The 25047-nt window shown below is 40.6% G+C and overlaps 1 protein-coding gene and 1 pseudogene across 25 annotated transcripts in view; one reads left to right on the plus strand and one right to left on the minus strand.

The window, feature by feature from the left end:
* Positions 1–25047, minus strand: part of LOC100349807 (glycerophosphodiester phosphodiesterase domain-containing protein 4) — a 176317-nt gene that overhangs the window by 30110 nt on the left and 121160 nt on the right. For 18 of the 25 annotated variants that reach the window (XM_051850685.1, XM_070075816.1, XM_070075819.1 and 15 more), the window contains one exon: positions 24204–24971. The exons of 6 other annotated variants lie outside the window; for them this stretch is intronic. In XM_051850685.1, coding sequence (XP_051706645.1) covers positions 24517–24971 — 455 coding nt within the window. In that variant the 3' untranslated portion in view covers positions 24204–24516. Of the gene's footprint in view, positions 1–24203; positions 24972–25047 lie in introns of those variants that run through there. One more of the 25 variants, XR_007921202.2, reaches the window with a different exon arrangement.
* LOC127492135 (V-type proton ATPase subunit G 1 pseudogene) lies at positions 20037–20534 on the plus strand (annotated as a pseudogene).

Here is a 25047-nt window from a genome sequence, read left to right on the forward strand (position 1 = left end):
TCCTCACCACGACACGTTGTAATTAAACTCTCCACAGTGAAACAGAAAGAAAAGATCCTAAAATGTGCAAGAGAGAAACGTCAGATTACTCTCAGAGGATCTCCAATCAGACTCACAGCTGACTTCTCATCAGAAACCCTCCAAGCTAGGAGGGAATGGTGAGATATAGCCCAGGTACTAAGAGAGAACAACTGCCAGCCCAGAATATTATATCCTGCAAAGCTATCATTTGTGAATGAAGGTGAAATAAAGATTTTTCATAGCAAACAGAAATTGAAAGAATTTGTTGCCACTCGTCCAGCCCTGCAAAAGATGCTTAAAGATGTGTTACACACAGAAACACGGTCATCAATATGAAAGAAGGTAAAGGAAGGAAACCTCACAGCAAAAGATCACAGGGAATTCAAAGCATATATTAGAACTTATCTTTGGCAAATCGCAGGGCAAAGTTACCACTTATCATTAGTCACATTGAACGTGAATGGCCTGAACTGTCCAGTTAAAAGACACCGATTGGCTGATTGGGTTAAGGAACAAAACCCATCTATTTGCTGCTTACAAGAAACACATCTTTCCAACAAAGATCCATACAGACTGAAAGTGAAAGGCTGGAAAAAGATATACCATGCCAACAGAAATGAAAAAAGAGCGGGTGTAGCCATCTTAATATCGGACAACATAAACTTTACCACAAAAACTGTTAAGAGAGACAAAGAGGGGCACTATATAATGATTAAGGGATCAATTCAACAGGAAGATATAACAATTATCAAGTTTGCAAATATCATGAAGCAAGACCCCTACCTTTCACCTTACACAAAAATTCACTCAACATGGATTAAAGACTTAAATCTACGACCCGACACCATCCAATTATTAGAGAGCATTGGAGAAACCCTGCAAGATATAGGTACTGGCAAAGACTTCTTGGAAAAGACACCAGAAGCACAGGCAGTCAAAGCCAAAATTAACATTTGGGATTGCATCAAATTGAGAAGTTTCTGTACTTCAAAAGAAACAGTCAGGAAAGTGAAGAGGCAAGCGACAGAATGGGAAAAAATATTTGCAAACTATGCAACAGATAAAGGGTTGATAACCAGAATCTACAAAGAGATCAAGATACTCTATAGCAACAACCACTTAAGAGATGGGCCAAGGACCTCAATAGACATTTTTCAAAAGAGGAAATCCAAAGGGCCAACAGACACATGAAAAAAAATGTTTAAGAACACTAGCAATCAGGGAAATGCAAATCAAAACCACAATGAGGTTTCACCTCACCCTGGTGAGAATGGCTCACATTCAGAAATCTACCAACAATAGATGCTGAAGAGGATGTGGGGAAAAAGGGACACTAACCCACTGTTGGTGGGAATGCAAACTGGTTAAGCCACTATGGAAGTCAGTCTGGAGATTCCTCAGATACCTGAATATAACCCTACCATACAACCCAGCCATACCACTCCTTGGAATTTACCCAAAGGAAATTAAATTGGCAAACAAAAAAGCTGTCTGCACATTAATGTTTATTGCAGTTCAATTCACAATAGCTAAGACCTGGAACCAACCCAAATGCCCATCAACTGTAGACTGATAGTAAGTTTTGAAATTAGAAGGTGTGTGAGTCTTCTACCTTTGTTTTTTCTTGTTTAAGATTTATTTATTTACTTGAAAGAGTTACACACTGAGAAGGAGAGGCAGAGGCAGAGGCAGAGGCAGAGGCAGAGGGAGGGAGGGAGGGAGGGAGGGAGGGAGAGGTCTTCCATCTGCTGGTTCACTCCCCAAATGGCTACAGCATCTAGAGCTGTGCCAATCTGAAGCCAGGAGCCAGGAGCTTCTTCCAAGTCTCCCACATGGGTGCAGGGGCCCAAGGACTTGGGCCATCTTCAATTGCTATCCCAGGCCACAGAAGAGAGCTGGATCAGAAGAGGAACAGCCAGGACTCAAACCAGCACCCATATGGGACTGACACTGTAGGCCGCAGCTTTTCCTGCTACACCCCATCAACTTTGTTCTTTCAAGATGATTTTGGCTATTTGAGGTCCCATGATATTCCACATGAATTTAAGACATAACAGATGTCACTAAGATACTGATAGTGGTTGCAGTATGATTTTAGATACTTTATATCCCTTTAACAACATTTAATCTTCAAATCCGTTGACATGGGTCTTTCCATTTATTTATGTCTTGTTTAATTTCTTTCATCAGTACTTTCTAGCTTTTGGTATCTCTTTCATCCTTTTGTTTAAATTTATTCCTAAGTCTTTTATTCGTTTTAATGCTATTAAATATAGAAAGTAACTTTTTATTTTTGGATTTTTCATTGCAAGTTTTTTTTTTTTATCCTGTGTTATTCTTCTTTTGATTTACTTTATTTTCTTGGGTATAGCTGTTACTGACCTCTAAGTCATTCAACTTTTTTTTTTAAAGATTTTTAAAAATTTATTTGAAAGGCAGAACGAGAGGGAGAGAAAGAAAGAGATCTTTCATCTACTGGTTCACTCCCCAGTTGGCCACACTGAAGTCAGGAGCCTAGGACTCCATCCAGGTCTTCCACATAGGTAGAAGGGACCCAAGCACTTAGACCGTATTCCCCTGCTTTCCCAGACACATTAGCAAGGAGCTGGTTGGGAAGTGGAGCAGTCAGTTCTTGAATAGTTCTTCAACATGAAATGGCAGCATCACAGGTGGCAGCTGCATCACGCCAACCCCAGCTTTATTCTTTGTATACCTTGCAAGTTAATCTTTGTTTTTTTCTTCATTTTTCATTCAGTTCTATCAATTTTTTGTTTTTGTTTATATGTTTCTGTTTCATGTCTTTACATAAGTTTTTTGTGTATTCTCTGAGATTTTTCATTTTTGCTTTAAGGTACTGTTTTAAATATTTAATCACTTAAAAAAAGATTTATTCATTTGAAAGGCAGAGTTACAGAGTGAGGGAGACAGCTTCCATCTGCTGGTTCACTCTCCAAATGGCTGCAATCGCTGGAGGTGGGCCAATCCAAAGCCAGGAACCAGGTGCTTCCTCTGGGTCTCCCACATGGATGCAGGGGCACAAGTTCTTGGGCCATCCTCTGCTGCTCTCTGAGGCTAACTAGCAGGAAGCTGGATTAGAAATGGAGCAGCCAGATCTTGACTTGGCACACATATGGGATGCTGGCGCCGCAAGCAGCAACTATACCTGCTATGCCACAGTGCCTGCCCCTGCAATCACTTGAAAAAAAAATTTTTAACTACTTCATGTTGGAGTGTGTTACAATTTTTGTTTGCTACATAGCGTAATTTTTTTTTGGAGTATGCATTTTGATGTATAGAAGTTTTGATTTTAATTTCTGTCGGTCCTTAGGGGCCCTGTAAAAATACTTCAGTGTAATTTTTGTTTATATGTTGAATTTCATGGGTCAACTATTAGCAGTAGCACTGTAATTCTATACTGTGCTCAAAAGAAGAGGAAATATTAGACACTTTCAGTTGTCTTAGTTTGTGGCTCCTTCTCATTTCTTCTGATTATTTAATTTACTGTGACTTTTATAAAGGGGACCAATTTCTCTTTATCTTTCTATCCTAGCTTATTGCAAGGACATCCTTTTTTTTTAAAGGATTTATTTGAAAGACAGAGTTACGGAAAGAGGTAGAGACACAGAGGTCTTCCATCTGCTGGTTCACTCCTCAGATGGCCACAACGGCCATCCGAAGGCAGGAGCCAGGAGCTTCTTCTGGGTCTCCCACATGGGTGCAGGGACCGAAGGACTTGGACCATCCACTGCTTTCCCAAGCCATAACAGAGAGCTGGATTGGAAGAGGAGCAGCCAGGACTAGCACCAGTGCCCATATGGGATGCCAGCACTTTAGGCCAGGGCATTAACCTGCTGTACCACAGTCCCAGCCCCTGCAATAACATCCTTAAATGTCAGGTATGTTTCTACTTCTCTTCAGAAACTGCCTACAGCCTCCACTATGTGATGTGGCTTCCTATCTTTCCATCCAAAATATCTTCCAAGATTTCCTTCCAGTGCCCTGAACTTTGAAACCCCTTACTGCCAGAATTCAGATCTGCTGTCAGTATTTCCGTTCAGTATGGGGCCTCTCCTTTACTGGCATCATAGATGCCATGCTATAAGAAAACTCCTTGCATTTCCCACTTTTCTTCACAATTCTGTGTGGTTTTCTCTTATCAGAAAGAACTCCATCACCAGCTCTGCTGCTTTCTGGGATTTAGATCCATGTTTTTGCCTAACTTGAGGTTTGTCCTCTTTGCTATTACTTTGTCTAAAGAGGTGTTTCCAGGTGTTTTTTGTGTCCTCTCTCTGCATTGGGAGAATGCATGAATATGCAAAACTAACCAGTATTATCTTGTAGAAATTCTTATTTGATGATTAATTATACCTCCTCTATCACTTGATTTTTTTTTATCACCAAATGGTATCTTTTTAACCACCTGCTTCCTGGAAAATAAACTCAATTATAAGGGATTAGTCACCATGTATGTTTTCTCTCTTCTCCTTCTACTATATTATATCTACATTGACAGGATTGATAATATTTATATGACAGCTCTTTTTGTGCTAGTACCTTGTCTTTCAAATCCAGGATTCAAAGAATGCTTTGCTGTACTTTTTCCACATCTTTTTTTTTTAATTTGAAATACAAAGATGTAGCTGTCATTCACTCTTTTACTCTCCAGATGCCCATAGTAACTGGGATAGGGGGCTGGCACTGTGACACACAGTACATTGAGCTGCTGTGTGCACATCAGAGTGCTGGTTCAAGTTCTGGCTGCTGCACCCCAGCTCCCTCTAATGTGCCTGGGAAAATTGCAGAAGATGGGCCAAGTATTTGAGCCCTTGCTTCCCATGTGGGAGCTTGGACTCCTGGCTTCTGTCTTGATCAGCCCGGGCTGTTGTGGCCATTTGGGGGTGAACCAGCATATGAAGATCTCTGTGCCCCTCCCTCCTCTCTGTAATTAGCCTTTTCAAATTTATTTGAAAGAGCTACAGAGATGGAGAGGCAGAGAGATCTTCCATCTGCTGGTTCACTCCTCAGATGGCCATAATGGCCAGGGCTGGGCTAGGCTGAAGCCAAGAGCCAGGAACTTCATCTGGTTCTCCCACATGTGTGGCAGGGTCTCAACGACTTGGCCAGTCTTCCACTATTTTCCCAGGACATTAGTAGAGTAGGGAGCTATATTGGAAATGGAACAGCTAGGACTCAAACTGGTACCTGTATGGGATACTAGCATCTTAGGCAGCAGCTTTACCCTCTATGCCACATGCCAGCCCCATCAGATAAACCAATTTTTATATTTAAAAAAAAGAGAAGAACCAGAGCTGGGTTGGGCCAAACCCAGGAGCCAGGAACTCAGTCTGGGTCTCCCACATGGTTAGGGACCCAACTACTTGATTTATCACTTGTTAAGTCCCAGAGTACATGTTACCAGGAAGCTGAAATATAAAGGTGAAGACAGGGCTTGAATCCAGACACTCTGATTTGAAATGCAGGTATCTAAAGCAGCATCTTAACTACTGAGTCAAATACTTGCCTCTCAGCTTGGCTGATGCTCATCCTTTAATACTGTTTTCAAAGAGGGCTCATGCAAACAATGCACTCTAGTTCTTAGTATTAAAAATTCTGTTGTTTCTTTTAAGTTTTTAAAAATTTATTTATTTGAAATTCAGAGTTACAGAGATAGAGGGAGAGGCCAAGGTAGAGAGAGAGTGAGAGAGAGGTCTTACATCCTCTGGTGCACTCCCTAAGTGGCTGCATCGGCCAAAACCAGAAGCCAAAAGCTTCATCTGAGTCTTCCATGTGGGTGACATGGGTCCAAGCTCTTGGGCCATCCTCTACTGCTTTTCCCAGGCCATTAGCAGGGAGCAGCTGGGACTTGAATGGGAACCCATATCAGCAGCAGCTTTACCCACTATGCCACAACACCAGCTTCCTTAGTGTTTATTTTCATCTAATTGAAATGTGGTGACAGAGAGACAAATTAAAATTAATATTGAAGTTTGACATGGTCACTTTTTCTCTTGGTCTCCGTGGGCCTTTACAATCTCTAGTTCACATCCTCTTCAATTCTGCTTAGATGTGTAATTGAACTCTCAAATATGTCACGCTGAATCATCTGAATTCCGATCTGCTCAAGCTTGTTTTATCTGCCTCTTTTTAGTCAGTGGCAGTTTTATTTGTTTTTCTACCCAGAAGTCTGTGATCATCCCAGGATCTTCTCTTGGACATGCCACATCCAACACATGGGCAAATTCTGTTGGCTGTACTTTTAAAGTACATCCATTCTCAGTTCCTTCTCACCATCTCCATTGTTAGCACTTGGATGGAGGTATCATAATCTCCTCCACTTCCCTCTGCCCTCAAGTCTATTTTTAGCACAGCAGCTAAAGGGATCCACTTAAAACAGGTTGGAAACGTCAGACCCGGGGGTCATATAGGCCAAGAATGTTAGGATACTGGCACAGTTGTAGCCATGTGGCCACATGGCCCAGCTACCTGAGCCAGGCTGCACCCCCATGCTAATGGGATTCGCTGCTCCTGCTTCCCTGCCCGCCCTCAGGCAAAGTTTTAAAAGGGGCCTGTTCCTGAACACATGCTCTCTTGGCCCTTCTCTCCTGCTCCCTTTCGGTTCCTCTCTCTAGCCTCCTCCTCTGGTCTCTTGGCTCTGCTCTCCTCTCTCCTCTTCTCTGCTCTATCTTCTTTCCTTGCTAGCTCCTCTCCTCTCTGTTTCTCTCTTATATTCTCTTTCTCTCTTTTTCCTTCGCCACCCCTTCACTCCAGTCTGTAGGGTGTTCCCCAATAAACCCTTTCCCTTACTCCGGTGTCCGGTGTGCTTTGCGACGGCTAACATTAAGATATAACAAAGAAGATCATTTCATCTGGCTGAACTAGAACAACCATAGGCAGTGCTCAAAATTTAATAAACTTATAGCAGGCTAACTTTAAGTTGTTGTTTTAATATCACCGGGGTATTATGTTATAAATAGCCAGGTAGCCCTTGGCAGAAAAGTTTTCCTACCCTGACTTAAAGTCTAAATTAAATTGTATCACTTCTCACTCCTTGTTCCTAACTTCTAATGTTTCACTTCTCCCTGATTCACTTGGAGTAAAAACCAAAATTCCAGCAGTGGCCTAAAATGCCCTACATAATCTTTTCACCTTGCTTAAGTCTCCTTGGCCTCTTTTCCTCCCAAACATCAATATGCTGTTGCCTCAAGGTATTTGTGCTTGCAACAGACTTCCTGGAATCTTGCCTCAGGTATCTAAAATGGTTAATTCCCTCAGCTGCTTCAAAAGTCTTGGCACAAATAACATTTGAGAAAGGCTTGCTTGGACCATCTTACTTACAATTGCAAACACATTCTCTACCTCTGTCCTCCTCTAGTAAGAATGTATGCTTCAGGATGGAAGGGATTTTGGTTGTTGTTCACTCTTGTATTGTCATGCCTAAAATCATGCCTAGCATTTATATGAAAGTCAGTAAACATCTTGAATGAATTCTCAAAACAATTAAAATAGCTTTATTGAGGAATATTTAATATACAATAAACTATAAAGTATAACAGTAAGTCTTGAGTTAGGTTATGAAACCATTACCATAACCAAGACAATAAATGGTTTCATCACCATCAAGACTCCTCTTGCTCTTCCCTATGCTTCACATCCCTTGGCACCACTGACCTGCTTCTCTTCTGTGGGTGAGTTTCTACTTCCTGGAATTGTATATAAATGCAATCAGCAGTATATACTAGCTTTTATCTGGCTGCTTTCACCAAGCAATTATATTGAGATTATTCCATGTTGTCTGGATTGTAATTTTTATTGTTAAGTACTATTCCATTTTGCTACTGTTTGGATGTCATTTGTCCCTAAAAGGTTCATGTGCGGGGAGGTTGGTTCTCAGTGTGGTGGTGTTGGAAGGCAGTCAAACCTTTAAGAAGTGGAGCCTAGAAGGAGGTGGTTAGGTCACTGGGGATACTGCCCTTGGAAGGGATTAATGTTATTCTCTTGAGATTCCAATTGCTGCAAGAGTGGTAGTAAAAAGAGCACACTGACTCTTGAATCTTTCTGGCATTCTGTCTTAGCACAGTCTGCACCTATTCCCACCACTGTGATGTTCTCCACCAAGAACCCCTCACCAGAAGCCAAACAAAATGGGGCTGTTTGAAATTGAACTTTCAGAGGCTGGCGCTGTGGTGTAGTGGGTAAAGCCGCCGCCTACAGTGTTGACATCTTATATGGGTGCGGTTCAAGTCCCAGCTGCTCCACTTCCGATCCAGCTCTCTGCTATGGCCTGGGAAAACAGTAGAAGATGGCCCAAGTCCTTGGGTCCCTGTACCCCAGTGTCCATGTGGGAGACCTGGAAGAAGCTCCTGGCTTCAGATCAATGCAGCTCTGGCCATTGTGGCCATCTTGGGTGTGAACCAGCCCATGGAAGACCTCTCTCTCTCTCTCTCTGCCTCTGCCTCTCTCTAACTGTGCCTTTGAAATAAATAAATAAATCTTTAAAAAAAAGAAATTGAACTTTCAGCCTTCTAAAAACATGGCTAAAATAAACCTCTTTTCCCCATAAAATACCTGGCCTCAGGTATTTTGTGTTAACCACAGAGAACAGATTAATACATGTATAGATATACCATAATTTGCCTAACATTAATACATGTATAGACATACCATAATTTGCCTACTCACATGCTTATAGGCATTTGAGCTATTTCCAGTTTTAGATTATATTACGATAACTGTTATGATCACTATGAACATTTGTGTATATTATACATAGCTCTTTAGGGAATATGCCTTCATTTTTTTTAAATTAAATGCCTAGAAATAGAGTGCAGAAATTGCTTGATTTCACAAGTAGTCTTACCACTTCATGTTTCTGTCAGAAGTGTATGAGCATTACGCTTTGATCATCCTTACCAACACTTGGTTTTGTCTTTTTTGTTGTTGTCTTAACCATGCAAATGTACAAGGGGTAAAATTAATTTTAGTTACAGTTCCCTGATGTTTGATAATGTTGAGCTTTTGTTCCTTTGCTTACTTGCCATCTACAAATATTTTTGTCAAAGTGTCTCATCAGATTTTTGTTTTCTTTTTAATGAATCTACCTCATTGTTGATACATATCTTTATGTAAGTCCTTTATCAGTGCTATGATTTGAATATAGTTTATTGTCTCTGAAACTCATATTTAATCCACATTAAGAGGGACTAAAAGGGTGGGAACTTTGATTCCAACTCTGGTGCTAAAAGGTGGGGCCTTTGGGAGGTGATGAAGAACAGAGAAGGTCATCAAAGTGGAGCCCCCATGGTTAAATCCTGGTGGCTTTATAAGAAAGAGACCAGAGGATACACGTGTGCTCCCAGCTTTTCACCCTGTGAGGCCCTGCCTCAGGACTCTGCCAGCAAGAAGCCCATCACCTGATGCAGCCCTTGACCTCGGACCTCTAAGCTGTGAGCCAAGGGAAAAAAAAAGCCCCTTTTCTTTGTAACTTACTCAGGCTGTAGTATCATGTTATTAACAACAGAAAGTGGACTAAGACAGATAGACATATGTACTACAAATAATTTTACCAGATCTGAGAAGAATGTCTGGTATTTTGAATGGTATTACATTGAATGTATAAATTGCTTTTGGGAGAATGGACATTTTGATGATTTTAATTCTTCCAATCCATGAGCATGGAAGATTTTTCCATTTCTTGGTATCCTCTTCTATTTCTTTTTTTTAAGGTTTTGTAATTTTCATCATAGAGGTCTTTAACGTCCTTGGTTAAGTTTATTCCAAGGTATTTGATTGTTTTTGTAGCTATTGTGAGTGGGATTGATCTTAGCAGTTCTTCCTCAGCCGTGGCATTGCCTGTGTATACAAAGGCTGTTGATTTTTGTGCATTGATTTTATATCCTGCTACTTTGCCAAACTCTTCTATGAGTTCCAATAGTCTCTTAGTAGAGTTCTTTGGGTCCCCTAAATAAAGAATCATATCATCTGCAAAGAGGGATAGTTTGAGTTCTTCCTTCCTAATTTGTATCCCTTTAATTTTTCTTTTTCTTTTTTCTTTTTCTTGCCTAATAGTTCTGGCTAAAACTAAGAACTATATTGAGTAGCAGTGGTGAGAGTGGGCATCCCTGTCTGGTACTAGATAAAGAAATTATGGGACATGTACTCTATAGAATACTATACAGCAGTCAAAAACAATGAAATGGAGGAATCTGGAACACATCATGCTGAGTGAATTAAGCCAGTCCCAAAGGGACAAATATCATATGTTCTTCCTGACCAGCAACAACTAACTGAGCACCAAAGGGGAAACCTGTTGAAGTGAAATGGACACTATGAGAAACAGTGACTTGATCAGCTCTTGTCCTGTTGATGTTCAATGTAATACTTTATCCCTTTTAGTATTTTTGTTTTGTTTTGTTCTAGTACTATTGGTTGAACTCTTCTATTAACACACAATTATTCTTAGGTGTTTAAATTTTAACTGAAAAGTGATCCCTGTTAAATATAAGAGTGGGAATAAGAGAGGGAGGAGATGTACAATTTGGGACATGCTCAAGCTGACTTGCCCCAAATGGTGGAGTTAGAAATGTGCCAGGGGATTCCAATACAATCCCATCAAGGTGGCATGTACCAATGCCATCTCACTAGTCCAAGTGATCAATTTCAGTTCACAATTGATCACACTGATAGGTCTAAGAGTCAAAGGGATCACACAAACAAGACTAGTGTCTGCTAATACTAACTGATAGAATCAAAAAGGAGAGAACGATCCAACATGGGAAGTGGGATACACAGCAGACTCATAGAATGGCAGATGTCCTAAATAGCACTCTGGCCTCAGAATCAGCCAATAAGGCATGCGGATCTGGCTGAAGAGCCCATGAGAGTATTTTAGGCACAGAAAGCCAAGACACTCTGGGGGAAAAAAAAGAAGACCTAAATGAAAGATCTCCACGAGTGAGATCCCAGTGGAAAGAACGGGGCCATCAAAGAAGGAGGTACCTTTCTCTGAAGGGAGGAGAGAACTTCCACTTTGACTATGACCCTGTCGGAATAAGATCGAAGTTGGCAAACTCAAAAGGCTTCCATAACCTTGGCAACTCATGACAAGAGCCTAGGTAGATTACTGATTCCATAAACAAGAGTGTCAAATTGTTAAGTCAACAACAGGAGTCACTGTGTACTTACTCCTCAGTGGGATCTGTCCTTAATGTGTTGTTCAATGTGAAGTAATGCTATAACTAGTACTGAAACAGTATTTTACACTTTGTGTTTCTGTGTGGGTGCAAACTGATGAAATCTTTACTTAATATATACTAAATCAATCTTCTGTATATAAAGATAATTGAAAATGAATCTTGATGTGAATGGAATGGGAGAGGGAGCAGGAGATGGGAGGGGTGTGAGGGGGAGGGAAATTATGGGGGAGGAGTCATTGTAATCCATAAACTGTACTTTGGAAATTTATATTTACTAAATGAAAAAAGGAAAAAAAAAAGAAATGGTGCTGGAAAAACTATTATCCACATTTAAAAGAATGAAGTCTGGCCCTTGAAGCAAATACAAAAATAAATTCTAAATGGGGTGTGAATTGAATTACAGTGGGTAAATTGCTGCTTGGGAATCCCATAGTCCATATCAGAGAAGCTGGTTCATGACCCAGTGTTAGGGCTGGTATTGTGGAGTAGCATGTAAAGCTGCTGCCTGTGAGTGACACTGGCATTCCATATGGGTGCTGGTTCGTGTCCCAGATGCTCCACTTCTGTTCTAGCTCCCTGCTAATGAGCCTGGGAAAGCAGTGGAGGATGTTCTAAGTGCTTAAGCCACTGCACCCACTTGAGAGACCCAGAAGAAGCTCCTGGCTCTTGGCTTTGGCTTGGCCCAACCCATCCCTGGCCATGGCAGCCACCTGGTGAGTGAATCAGCAGATGGAAGATTTCTGTGTCTCTGTCCTCTGTCTGACTCTGCCTTTCAAATAAATAAATCTTAAAAAAGAAAAAGACCTGGATATTCCACACTTCCAATCCAGTTTCTTGCTAATGTACACCCTGAGAGGCAGTAGACAATGGCCCATGTGCTTGAGCTCCTGCCATTGGAAACTGGAAATCTCGATGGAGTTCCTGGTTCCTGGGTTTTACCTGGTCTATCTCTGGCAGCTGTGGCATTTGGGGAGTAACCAGTGGACGGATGATATCACTATCAATCTACATTTCAAATAAATAAATAAATCATAAAAAAGTATCAAACCTAAACTTAAGAAATAAAATTATGAAACTCAATGAAAAAAATGTAGGTTAAAATTTTCATGAACTTGGATTTGGCAATGATCTATTAAATATGGTACCAAATGCAAAAACAACAAAAGAAAAATGTAAAAAATTGGACTTCATCAAATTAAGTAATTTTTGTATCTAGAAGCACATTACCAATAGAGCAAAAGGGCAACACAGAAGATAGGAAAAAACATTTATGAATCACATGTAAGATATTATTATCCAGAATATATAAGGGACTTCTAAAACTGAACCATAAAACAAATCACCAGATTAAAAAAATGGGCAAAGAACTTTAGACATTTTTCCCAAGAAGACACTGAAATAAAAGAAAAACATATGAAAACATGCTCAACATCACTAATCATTAAGGGAATGCAAATCAAAACCACAGGAGATACCACTTCAAACCCATTAAGAGGGCTATCATTAAAAAAAAAAAAACACACAGAAAATAAGTGCTGGAAAAAATGTGGAGAAATTAGAACCCATATGCGTTGCCTGTGGGAATGTGAAATGGTATAGCCACTATGGAAAACTTTAAAATTAAAACCTCGGGGCAGGTACTGTGGTGTAGCAGATAGAGCTGCCAGCTGCAGTGTTGGCATCCCACATGTGCACTGGTTTGAGTCCTGGCTGCTCCACTGTCAATCCAGCTCTCTGATAATGGCCTAGGAAAGCAGTAGAATATGGCCCAACTCCTTGGGCCCCTGCACCCAGGTGGGAGACCTGGAAGAAGCTCCTGGCTTCAGATCAGCGCAGTTCTGGCTGTTGCGGCCATTTGGGGAGTGAACCAGCAGATGGAAGATCTCTCTCTCTCTCTTCTCCCTGCCTTTGCCTCTCTGTAACACTGTCTTTCAAATAAATGAATAAACCTTTAAAAAATAAAAACCTCAAAAAATTAAAAGTACTATAGTCAACAACCTCATTTATCCTTAAGTGCCCCAAGAATGTGAAAGGAACACAAAAAGGTATTTGTACATCCATACTCATAGCAGCACTATTCACGACAGCCAGCAGGCAGAGGTAATCCATGAGTCCACTGATGGGTGAATGGATAAACCAAATGGGGTACATACACACATAAAGTGAACTATTTTTATCTGCCATATTTTTAAGGAAGTAAATTCTGACACATACTGTAACAGGGATGAACCTTGAGGACGTTATGCTAAGTGTAATAAGCCAGTCCCAAAAGGGCAAATACTACATGATTTTACTCAGATGAGACACTTAAGAATAGTCAAATTCATAGAGAGATAAAGTAGAATGCTTGTTTCCAAAGGCTATGACAAGATGGGAATGAAGTTACTGTTAATGGGTATATTAACAATACCCCCGGCTTTACTGAGGTATAAATGAAAACCAAACTGTCTATTTAAGGTGTCCAATTTGACTGTCTTCATATCCCATACACCTTGAAATAATGAAATAATTACCTCCATCAAACAATTGACACATCCATCACACTATATACTTTTTTGGGGGGGACAGGCAGAGTTAGACAGTGAGAGAGAGAGAGAGAGAGAGACAGAGAGAAAGGTCTTCCTTCCATTGGTTCACCCCCAAATGGTTGCTACCGCCGGCGTGCTGCACTGATCTGAAACCAGGAGCCAGGTGCTTCCTCCTGGTCTCCCATGTGGGTGCAGGGCCCAAGCACTTGGGCCATTCTCCACTGCCTTCCTGGGCCACAGCAGAGAGCTGGACTGGAAGAGGAGCAACCAGGACAGAACCCGGAGTACCAGCACTGCAGGCGGAGGATTAGCTAGTGAGCCATGGCACTGGCCCACACTACATACTTTAGAGTTACCACTGTTTGTGGTGGGAACACTTAAGTTCACCCTCTTGGCAAATTTCAAGTATACACTATTGTTATCTTTAGTCGGATTGCTGTATATTAGATCTTTAGAACTCATTCATTTGCATAACTAAAACTTTGTACCCTCTAACCAGCACCTCCTATTTTTTCCTCCCTCTAGACCTTGGTAATCATCATTCTACTCTTTGATCTTGAATTTGACTAATTCAGACTTCACATATAAGTGAGAGCAAACATTATGTCTAGAATAGTTCATAAAACATCCTATAGAACCAATTAATCATAGTCTGTATAATGCCTTGAATAAACATTCATACTGATAAATATTTATACTTATTTAGTCTCCTACAATAGACTGAATCTTATTTGATAGAAATGGCAACTTCTTGTTCTTAATGTCAGTCAAGAGGACAGGCTTGGGCTGGCATTGTATTACAGCCGACTTAAAGCCGCTGATCAGCAACACAAGCATCCCGTATGAGCACCCATTGGGCTGCTCCACTTCCCACACAGCTTCCTAATGTGCCTGGGAGAGCAGTGGAAAATAGCTTGAGTATCTGGGACCTTGCCATCCACATGGGAGACCCAGATGAAATTCCAGGCTTCTGGCTTCAGCCTAGCAAGTGTAAACTAGTGGCTGGGAGATTTCTCTCTATATAACTCTGCCTTCAAATAGATAAATCTTTAAAAACAACAACAAAAAAAGAGAATGGGCTGCAGAGCTTATGCTTGTATTTAATGACATATTTTACAATATTATAGTTTTAGCTCTTTGCACTATTTATCTCGCTTGGTAGACCTTGGGCCTTCCTTCTTTGGAATCCTCCAGATTGAGAGTGATCCAGACATGTGCTATGGCTCTGATTTTCTGTCAGGGCCAAGGACTATTGGGTGGCATGGTATTACGTCCACTGAGGAATCTGAAAACCACAAGGTATTCAGAAATATCCCTCTTTACATGAGATCAGAAAATGTGTGTGTGGGGTAGAGGGAGTTCCAAGATGATGGAGTAGGGAGGGAGCTTACTGCTCTAGCCCAGGAAAAGATAGTTTTTTAAAAAAAGTGAAGAGTCTCAGGGAAGAGTTAGGGAAAAAATGGCAGAGGAAGCTCTACTAAAATTAGAGGGATACAGTGGACCTATGTGAAGGGTGTGGAAGCTCACAGCTTGGGACTCTAACAGCCAAAAGCCTACGCACCAGCACTGGAAACAGCCCTCAACAGCCCAAGCCACTGGCAAAAAAAGCGGCAGGAAGAGCCTAGAGGGAACAAGGCTTGAAGCCCTGTGGGGGAAAGTGTACCAGCCAAACTAGAGGAGAAAAAAAAAAGGACGGTACAGACATGTTTCTCTCTCTCCAATCACTTTACAAATGTGTACTGTGACAAACCAATAAAGCAGATACCATTTAGGACATATGTAACAGCTGCACCAGCTCATGTCTGCGCCTGGCAGTCAGCTGAGTGGAGAGTCCTGACTCTTGTGGGGAGTAAAAATAGGGGATAGGAGCTTGTGACTGTGTGATGCTTCTGAACTGGGACTGTGAAAAAAAAACTGAGGGTGTGTGGAAGGAATCACGATGTGGCTGGGAATTTGAAAAGTCTCAGTGGGAAACGTCACAAGTATGTGGTTCCTGGTTATGTGGTGAGAGACATTGCTGGGGAATCTGAACTTAAACTGAGGACTGCACATATCCTTTGTGTGGTCTTTGGGACAGAGTGGATGAATATTATACACACTGGGGCTAGCACTCAAGCACTGGTCTCCATTGAGAAGAGCCCAGCTGAGACAAATGTAACTCCCTTCTGATTAAAAAAAAATAGAAGATTTACCACGCCAAACCTGGGTGTGTCCTTAGGAACACCCTTAAAACTGGATAACTAAACAGAGCTCTCTGGCCACACTCACTACAGGCCTCTAGAAATTCACTGAAAGCAGACATTCTACTTATATACAGAGTCATAGTACAATGATAAAAGCTGACACAAAAACAAAAACAAAAAAGAAGAAGAAACCAATGGGTATCTCCACAAATGCAGAACAACAAATGCACAAGAATAAGGAAGACAACATGACACTCGCAAAAGAACACAACACTTCACTGCTAGATTGTGAAGATGATGAGAGAGAAGAAATTCAAGACAGGGAATTAAAAAAAATTGATCATGATTATATAGAAATAATCAAAAGCAAACACATGAACTGTTGAAATCCATGAAGGACATGAAAGAAAATTTCTCCCATGAAACTGAGATCTTAAAGAGGAATCAAAATAAAATGAAGAATTCAATAGAACAAATAAAAAATGCAGTAGACAGCCTTAAAAACAGAATTGGGAAGCAGAAGAGAGAATATCAGACTTAGAAGACAAAGCACAGAAAAGTATACAGTCAAACCAGACAAGAAGAGGAAATTAGAAAACTAAAAAACACTATTGGGGATCTCCAGGATACTATAAAAAATTGGGGTTCTAAGAGTTTCTGAAGGCATGGAGAGAGAGAAAGAATTAGAAGGCCTTTTTAGTGAAATACTAGCAAAAAACTTCCCAGGTTTGGAGAAGGAAAGGGATGTACAAGACCAGGAAGCACACAGAACTCCAAATAGGCATGACCAGAAAAGATCCTTGCCACAACACATTGTAATCAAACTCACCACAGTGAAACATAAGAGAAGATTCTAAAATATCCAAGAAGGAAACACCAGATTACTTTCAGGATAGCTCCAATTAGACTAACAACAGACTTCTCATCAGAAACCCTACAGGCTAGGAGAGAAGGCGAGATACAGTCCAAGTCCTAAGAAAAAAAAAATACTGTCATTCCAGAATATTATACCCTGCAAAGCTCTCATCTGTGAATGAAGGTGAAATAAAGACTTTCCATAACAAACAGAAATCAAAGGAATTGGTCAAAAGATTCTTAAAAATGTGTTGCACACAGAAACAAGAAACATTGTCTCAATATGAAAGAAAGTAAAGGAAGAAAATCTCTCAGTAAAAGATCAAAGGAAGTTCAAAGTATAAATTAGGAATATCTTTGGAAAAATGGCAGGGCAAAGTCATTACTTATCAATAGTCACATTGAATGTAAATAGCCTCAACTCATCCAGTTAAAAGGCACAGACTGGCTGAATGGATTAAAAAACAAAACCCATCTACTTGCTGCCTACAAGAAACATATCGAACTAACAACGATGCACACAGACTGAAAGTGAAAGAATGGAAAAAGATATTCCATGCCAGCAGAAACCAAAAGAGAGGTTAATATCAGACAAAACATACTTTAACACAAAAACTATTTAAAGAGACAAAGAAAGGGGGCTGGTGCTGTGGCATAGCAGGTAAAGCCACTGCCTGCAGTGTTGGCATTCCATATGGGCTCTGGTTCAGTTCTTGGCTGCTCCACTTCCAATCCAGCTCTCTGCTATGGCCTGGGAAGGCAGTGGAAGATGGCCCAAGTCCTTGGGCCCTTGCACCCACGTGGGAGACCTGGAGGAAGCTCCATGCTCCTGGTTTCAGATCGGCCTAGCTCCAGCTGCTGTGGCCAACTGGGGAGTGAATCAGTGGATGGAAGACCTTTCTTTCTCTCTCTCTCTGCCTCTCCTTCTCTGTGTAACTCTGACTTTAAATAAATACATAAATCTTTAAAAAAGAGAGAAAGATACAAAGAAGAGCACTATATAATGAAAAAGGGATCAAATCAAAAGTAAGATGTAACTATTATAAACATATATGTACCTAATTACAGGGCACCAGGCTATTTAAAAAATATGTTAAGGGATTTAAAGGGAGACTTATATTCCTATACAATAGGTTTGGGGGACTTCAATACTCCAATTTCAGCAATGGACAGATCAACTAGACAGAAAATAAACAAGGAAACAGCAGACTGAATAGACACTACAGACCAAAGGGACCTAACAGGTATCTACAGAACTTTTCATCCTATAGTTGAAGAATACACATTCTTCTCAGTAGTGCATGGAATTTTCTCTAGGATTGATCACATACTATGCCATAAAGCAAGTCTCAGAAAATTCAAAAATATCATAATCATACTATGCATCTTTTCAGACCACAGTGGAATAAAGCTGGAAATCAGCAACTCAGGAATCTCTAGAGCATATGCAAACCTGGAGACTGAACAACATGCTCCTGAATGAAAAGTGGGTCATAGAATAAATCAAAAGAGAAATCAAAAACTTTCTGGAAACAAATGGCAAGACAACATATCAAAACTTATGGGAAGGCCAGCGCCATGGCTCACTAGGATAATCCTCCACCTGCAGCGCCAGCACCCCGGATTCTAGTCCCAGTTGAGGCGCCGAGTTCTGTCCTGGTTGCTCCTCTTCCAGTCCAGCTCTCTGCTGTGGCCCAGGAAGGCAGTGGAGGATGGCCCAAGCGCTTGGGCCCTGCACCCCATGGGAGACCAGGAGAAGCACCTGGCTCCTGGCTTTGGATCGGCACAGCGCGCCGGCCATAGCAGCCATTTGGCGGGTGAACCAACAGAAGGAAGACCTTTCTCTCTGTCTCTCTCTCTCTCTCTGTCTAACCCTGCCAGTCAGAAAAAAAAAACTTATGGGATACAGCAAAAGCAGGGTTAAGAAGAAAGTTTATAGCAACAGGAGATACAACAAGAAATTAGAAACATACCAAATAAATGAGCTATCAATGCATTTCAAAGATCTAGAAAAACAACAGCAAACCAAACAGAAAACTAATAGGAGAAAAGAAATAATTAAAATTAGAGAAGAAATCAACAAAATTGAATTAAAAATACAAAAGATCAGCAAAACAAAGAGCTGGTTTTTTGAAAAAATAAAAAAAAAATTGACACACCATTGGCCCAACTAACAAAAAAAAGGAGAAAGAAGGCCCAAATAAATAAAATTAGAGATGAAAAAGAAAATGTGACAACAGACAGCACAGAAATTAAGAGTCGTCAGAAATTACTATAAAGAATTGTATGCCACAAAATGGGAAATCTAGCAGAAATGGATAGATTCCTGGACACATGCAACCTACCTAAATTGAACCAGGAAGACATTGAAAACCTAAACAGACCCATAACTGAGACAGAAATTGAAACAGTAATAAAGGCCCTCCCAACAAAGAAAAGCCCAGGACCAGATGGATTCACTGCTGAATTCTACCAGATGTTTAAAGAAGAACTAAGTCCAATTCTTCTCAAGCTATTCAAAGCAATTGAAAGGGAGGGAATCCTCCCAAATTCTTTCTATGAAGCCAGCATCACCTTAATTCCTAAACCTGAAAAAGATACAACAGAGAAAAAGAATTACAGACCAATTTCCCTGATGAACATATACACAAAAATTCTCAACAAAATTCTAACCAATAGAATCGAACAACACATCAGAAAGACCATCCACCTAGAGCAAGTGGGATTTATCCCTGGTATCAGGGATGGTTCAATGTTCGCAAATCAATCAATGTGATACACCACATTAACAAACTGCTGAACAAAAACCATATGATTATCTCAATAGATACTGGGGAAAGCATTTGATAAAATATAACACCCTTCCAGATGAAAACTTTAAGCAAATTGGGTATAGAAAGAACATTCCTCAACACAATCAATGTCATTTATGACAAACCCACAGCCAACTTTATATTAAGTAGGGAAAGGTTGGAAGTATTCCCATTGAGATCCGGTACCATACCAGGATACCCACTCCCACCATTGCAATTCAATGTAGTGCTGGAAGTTTTAGCCACAGCCACCAGGAAAGAAAAGGACATCAAAATGATACAAACTGGGAAGGAAGAAGTCAAACTATCCCTATTTGCAGATGACATGATTCTTTATTTAGGGGATCCAAAGAACTCCACTAAGAGACTATTGGAACTCATAGAAGAATTTGGTAAAGTCGCAGGATATAAGTCGATACACAAATATTGAGAGTGCCAGTTGCCATGGCCAGCCAGTTGCAGGAGATCCAGTGGCTGCTGCAGGCTGAGAAGAGGGTGACGGAGAAGGTGTCAGAGTCCCACAAGTCAAAGAATCAGAGGCTAAAGCAGGCCAAAGAAGCAGCACAGGCTGAAATTGAACAGTACCGCCGGCAGACGGAGAAGGAGTTCAAGTCCAAGGAAGCTGTGGCACTGGGATCCCATGGCAGTTGCAGCAGTGAAGTAGAGAAGGAGACCCAGGAGAAGATGACCATCCTGCAGACCTACTTCCAGCAGGACAGGGATAAAGTCTTGGATAACCTCTTGGCCTTTGTCTGTGACATCCAGCCAGAAATCCATGAAAACTACCGCATAAATGGACAGAAGAAAGCTGCCCTTGTTCCACGGCTGGGCGTTTTAGATGCTCTCGTGGAGCATGAAGCTTCAGCAAAGCTCATGCTCTACCCTCATGACGAGGCATTAAATTACTTCTGTGTGTTTCATAGGAGGACCTTCACTCATTAGCTTCTTTGTACATACTTAGAACTTATCCAAAGAGTTCATCTTTTCACTTTGTATTTCTTAGAGATATTTAATAAGTATGTCGTGTGTTTTCCTGTGCCTTTTAGACCAAGCAACACATATGTCAGTGCAGATTTTTTCTATCTTAGATCTAGTAGAAAAAAACACAATTCTTTGAAGGAAGAAAGGGATTTAACAATTTTTTCACCTATGCTTTCTTGAAGGTCAGGGGCTTTGTCTACGAAAAAGTAGTAAATAGTTTCTTGTAACTTGTGTGAAGCAGCAGCCAGCCTTAATGTCTATTCTACAGGCAAAAGCAATGAATTACTTATATAATTGTTTAGGCTGATTTTAGATTCTTAATCAAAATTACTAGATGATAGAATTTAAGAACTTATTACATACTATTACTTGGTATACAGATGATCATTTAAAAGTAAAGACTTTGTCAGGTGTTCTCTCAAAAAAAAAATACACAAAAATCAATAGCCTTTGTATACATAGATAATGCCAAGGCTGAGGAAGAACTTCTAAGATTAATCCCATTCACAATAGCTACAAAAAAAATCAAATACCTTGGAATAAATGTAAGCAAGGACTTCAAAGAGCTCTATGATGAGAATGACAAAACATTAAAGAAAGAAATAGAATATATTAAAAATGGAAATATGTTCATGGATTAGAAGAATCAATATCATCAAAGTGTCCATTTTTCCAAAAGCAATTTACTGATTCAATGCAATACGAATCAAAACAGCAGACATTCTTCTCAGATCTGGAAAAAATGATGCTGAAATTCATATTGAAGCACAGGAGACCTCGAATAGCTAAAGCAATTTTGTACAACAAAAACAAAGCTGGAGGCATCACAATACCAGATTTCAAGATATACTACAGAGCAGTTATAATCAAAACAGCCTGGTACTGGTACAGAAACAGATAGACCAATAGAAAAGAATAGAAACACGAGAAAAGAATCCAAACATCTACAACCAACTTATATTTGATCAAGGAGCTAAAACCAATTCCTGGAGCAAGGACAGTCTATTCAACAAATGGTGCTGGATAAACTGGATTTCCACATGGCTAAGTATGAAGCAAGACCCCTAACTTACACCTTATACAAAAATCAACTCAACATGCATTAAGGATCTAAATCAATGACCCAACACTATCAAATTATTAGAGAACATTAGAGAAACCCTGCAAGATATTGGCACAGGCAAAGACTTCTTGGAAAAGACCCCAGAGGCACAGGCAACCAAAGCCAAAATTAACAAAAGGGATTACATCAAATAGAGAATTTTCTATACTGGAAAAGAAACAGGAAAGTGAAGAGGCAACTGACAGAATGGGAGAAATTATTTGCAAACTATGCAACTGATAAAGGATTAATAATCAGAATCGGCTGGCGCTGTGGCTCACTAGGCTGATCCTCCACCTTGCGGTGCCGGCACACTGGGTTCTAGTCCTGGTCGGGGCAACGGATTCTGTCCCGGTTGCCCCTCTTCCAGGCCAGCTCTCTGCTGTGGTCAGGGAGTGCAGTGGAGGATGGCCCAAGTGCTTGGGCCCTGCACCCCATGGGAGACCAGGAGAAGCACCTGGCTCCTGGCTTCGGATCAGCGCGGTGCGCTGGCCGCAGTGCGCTGGCCGCGGCGGCCATTGGAGGCTGAACCAATGGCAAAAGGAAGACCTTTCTCTCTGTCTCTCTCTCTCACTGTCCACTCTGCCTGTCAAAAAAAAATAATCAGAATCTACAAAGAGATCAAGATACTCCATAGCAACAACCACTTAAGAGATGGGCCAAGGACCTAAACATACCTTTTTCAAAAGAGGAAAACCAAACGGCCAACAGACTCATGAATAAATGTTTAGGATCACTAGCCATCAGGGAAATGCAAATCAAAACCACAATGAGGTTTTACCTCACTCCAGTTAGAATGGCTTTCATACAGAAATCAACAAACAACAAAAGCTGACAAGGATGTGAGGATAAAGGCACACTAACTCCCTGTTGGTGGGAATACACACTGGTAAAGCCACTATGGAAGACAGTTTGAAGACACCTCAGAAATCTGATTGGAGTCCTACCACACAACCTAGCCATCCCACTCCTCAGTATTTACCCAATGTAAATTAAATCAGCAAATATATATTGTAGCTCAATTCATAATAGCTAAAATGGAATCATCCTAAATGGCCATCAACGGAAGACTGAATAAAGAAATTATGGGATATATACTCTATGGAATACTATACAGTGGTAGAAAATGGAATGAGGTCATTTGCAACAAAATGGAGAAATCTATAAAACATCATGCTGATTGAAATAAACCAGTCCCAAAGGGACAAATATCATAGTTCTCCCTGATATGTGACAACTAACTGAGCACCTACAAGGAAACCTGTAGAAGTGAAACTGACACTATGAGAAGCAATGACTTGATCAGCCCTTGTCCTATCAAGGAACATCTTACTATTTTATTCTTTTTAATATTTTCTTTTTCTACTTAATATCATTAGTTGAACTCTTTACTTAACACATAATTTTTCTTAGGTATTTAAATCAATTGAAAACTGATCCCTGTTAAAAATAAGGGTAGGAATAAGAGAGGGAGGATATGTACAGTTTGGCACACATTCCCACTGACTTACCCCTAAGGGTAAAGCTAAAAACTTGCCATGGGACTCCAAATCCCATTATGTTGACAGGTACCAATCCATCTTACTAGGTGAAGTTTTTGTTTTAAGTGCATAACTGAGCATAAAGATAGGAATAAGTGAAGGCTAATAATAATATAGAATTAAAAAGGAGAGAATGATCCAACATGGGAAGCAGGCCACACAGCAGACTCATAGAATGACAAATGTCTTAAACAGCACTCTGGCCTCAGAATCAGCCGCTAGGGAATTCGAATCTGGCTAAAAAGCCCATGAGAGCATTTCAGGCATGGAAAGCAAAGACACTGTGGCAAAAAAATGACCTACATCAAAGATTTCTGTGAGTGAGATCCTAGTGGAAAGAAGGGGCCATCAAAGAAGGAGTTATCTTTCTCTGAAGGGAGAACTTCTACTTTGATTATGGCCCTGTCTAAATAACGTTGGAATCTGTGGACTCAAAAGTCTTCCACAGCCTTGGCAGCTCATGAGAAGAGCCTTGGGTGATCACTGACATCATAGTTAAGGAGTGTCAATTATTAAATCAACAACAGAAGTCACTGTGTTCTTGCTCCCCAGGTAGGACCTATCTTTAATGAGTTGTACTATGAGAATTAACAGTAAAACATGTCTTCAAACAGTACTTCATACTTTGTGTCTGTGTGGGTGCAAACTGTTGAAATCTTTACTTAGTATAGAGTTGAGCTTCTGTATATAAAGTTAATTAAAATGAATCTTAATGAAGAATGGGATGAGAGAGGGAGTAGGAGGTGGGATGGGAGTGAGGGAAAGAGGGGTATGGGGAGAAAACCACTATAATCCAAAAGCTGTAGTTATGAAGTTGATATTTATTAAATAAAAGCTTTCTAAAAAAAGAAAATGTGCGTGTGGAATGAAATTTTTGACCCCAACTTGTGCCCATGAAACTTCATTTTCTGACACTTAGGAGGGCATCACTATTGTACTCATCCCCTGTTTTCATCAGCCTGAGTGATCAGAGAAGACACCAAAAACTACATATACCTATTGGCTTCCCAAGAGGTTGCCTTTATTGGCATGAGGATGTTCAACAGTCACTAATTTATCAGCAGATACTACAGAAGTATTACAATCGGACAAACCCTGCAGTACCCACAGAGCAACTAGCTCCAGGTCCTATACCACACAGAACTGTTTCCCTTCTGCCTATGCCCTTGAGATACATTTTTATGAAAAGGTATAACTAGCATGGTTCTCCTGAGAGCCTCAACAGCACTTATGCATGTCTTTTTTGGCCATCCCCTCCACTTGGGCTGAGAGAGAAAGGGGAAGAGAAGGTAAGGTGTGGTTAACTCTTCTTTGACATGTCATAGGATCCATTGGACGAGGTAGAATACAGCGTTACAAAGGATTCACTGGAGGTTTCAGCAATGGGAATCTCTATGGGGGGCACTGATTCATCCACCTTCAATGTGGGCAATGTACTTTGGATGTCAGTACTGCTGGTGGACTCCCGGATGGATGCTTGGGTGTGTTCAGAGACCCCGCTAGGCACCACTGATTGAACATCAAACTTGGCAGGTATTAGTGGAGTGACAGTATTCTTGACAAGCACTGGTTTCTTCCTGGGGGCTAATGAAGAATGGAAAGTGCCTGGGTATTTATTTACATCCTCGTTTAAAGCTGGGTGGAGGGCTGATAGAGTCCAAGGGCTTTCCGTAACTCTGGAAGGAGGTTTTACAGATAAGTGCAGAGCTTCTCCAGTCTCAGTTTTTTCCTTTGGGAGGTTTATGCTATGAACATCTGTGGGATAGAAAAGACAGAAACACAAATCCTCAAATGTTACTGCCTCTGCCAGTCATGTCTGAAATCCAAGTCA

Source organism: Oryctolagus cuniculus, chromosome 1 (genome assembly GCF_964237555.1).
Source record: "Oryctolagus cuniculus chromosome 1, mOryCun1.1, whole genome shotgun sequence".
NCBI classification, from domain to species: domain Eukaryota; kingdom Metazoa; phylum Chordata; class Mammalia; order Lagomorpha; family Leporidae; genus Oryctolagus; species Oryctolagus cuniculus.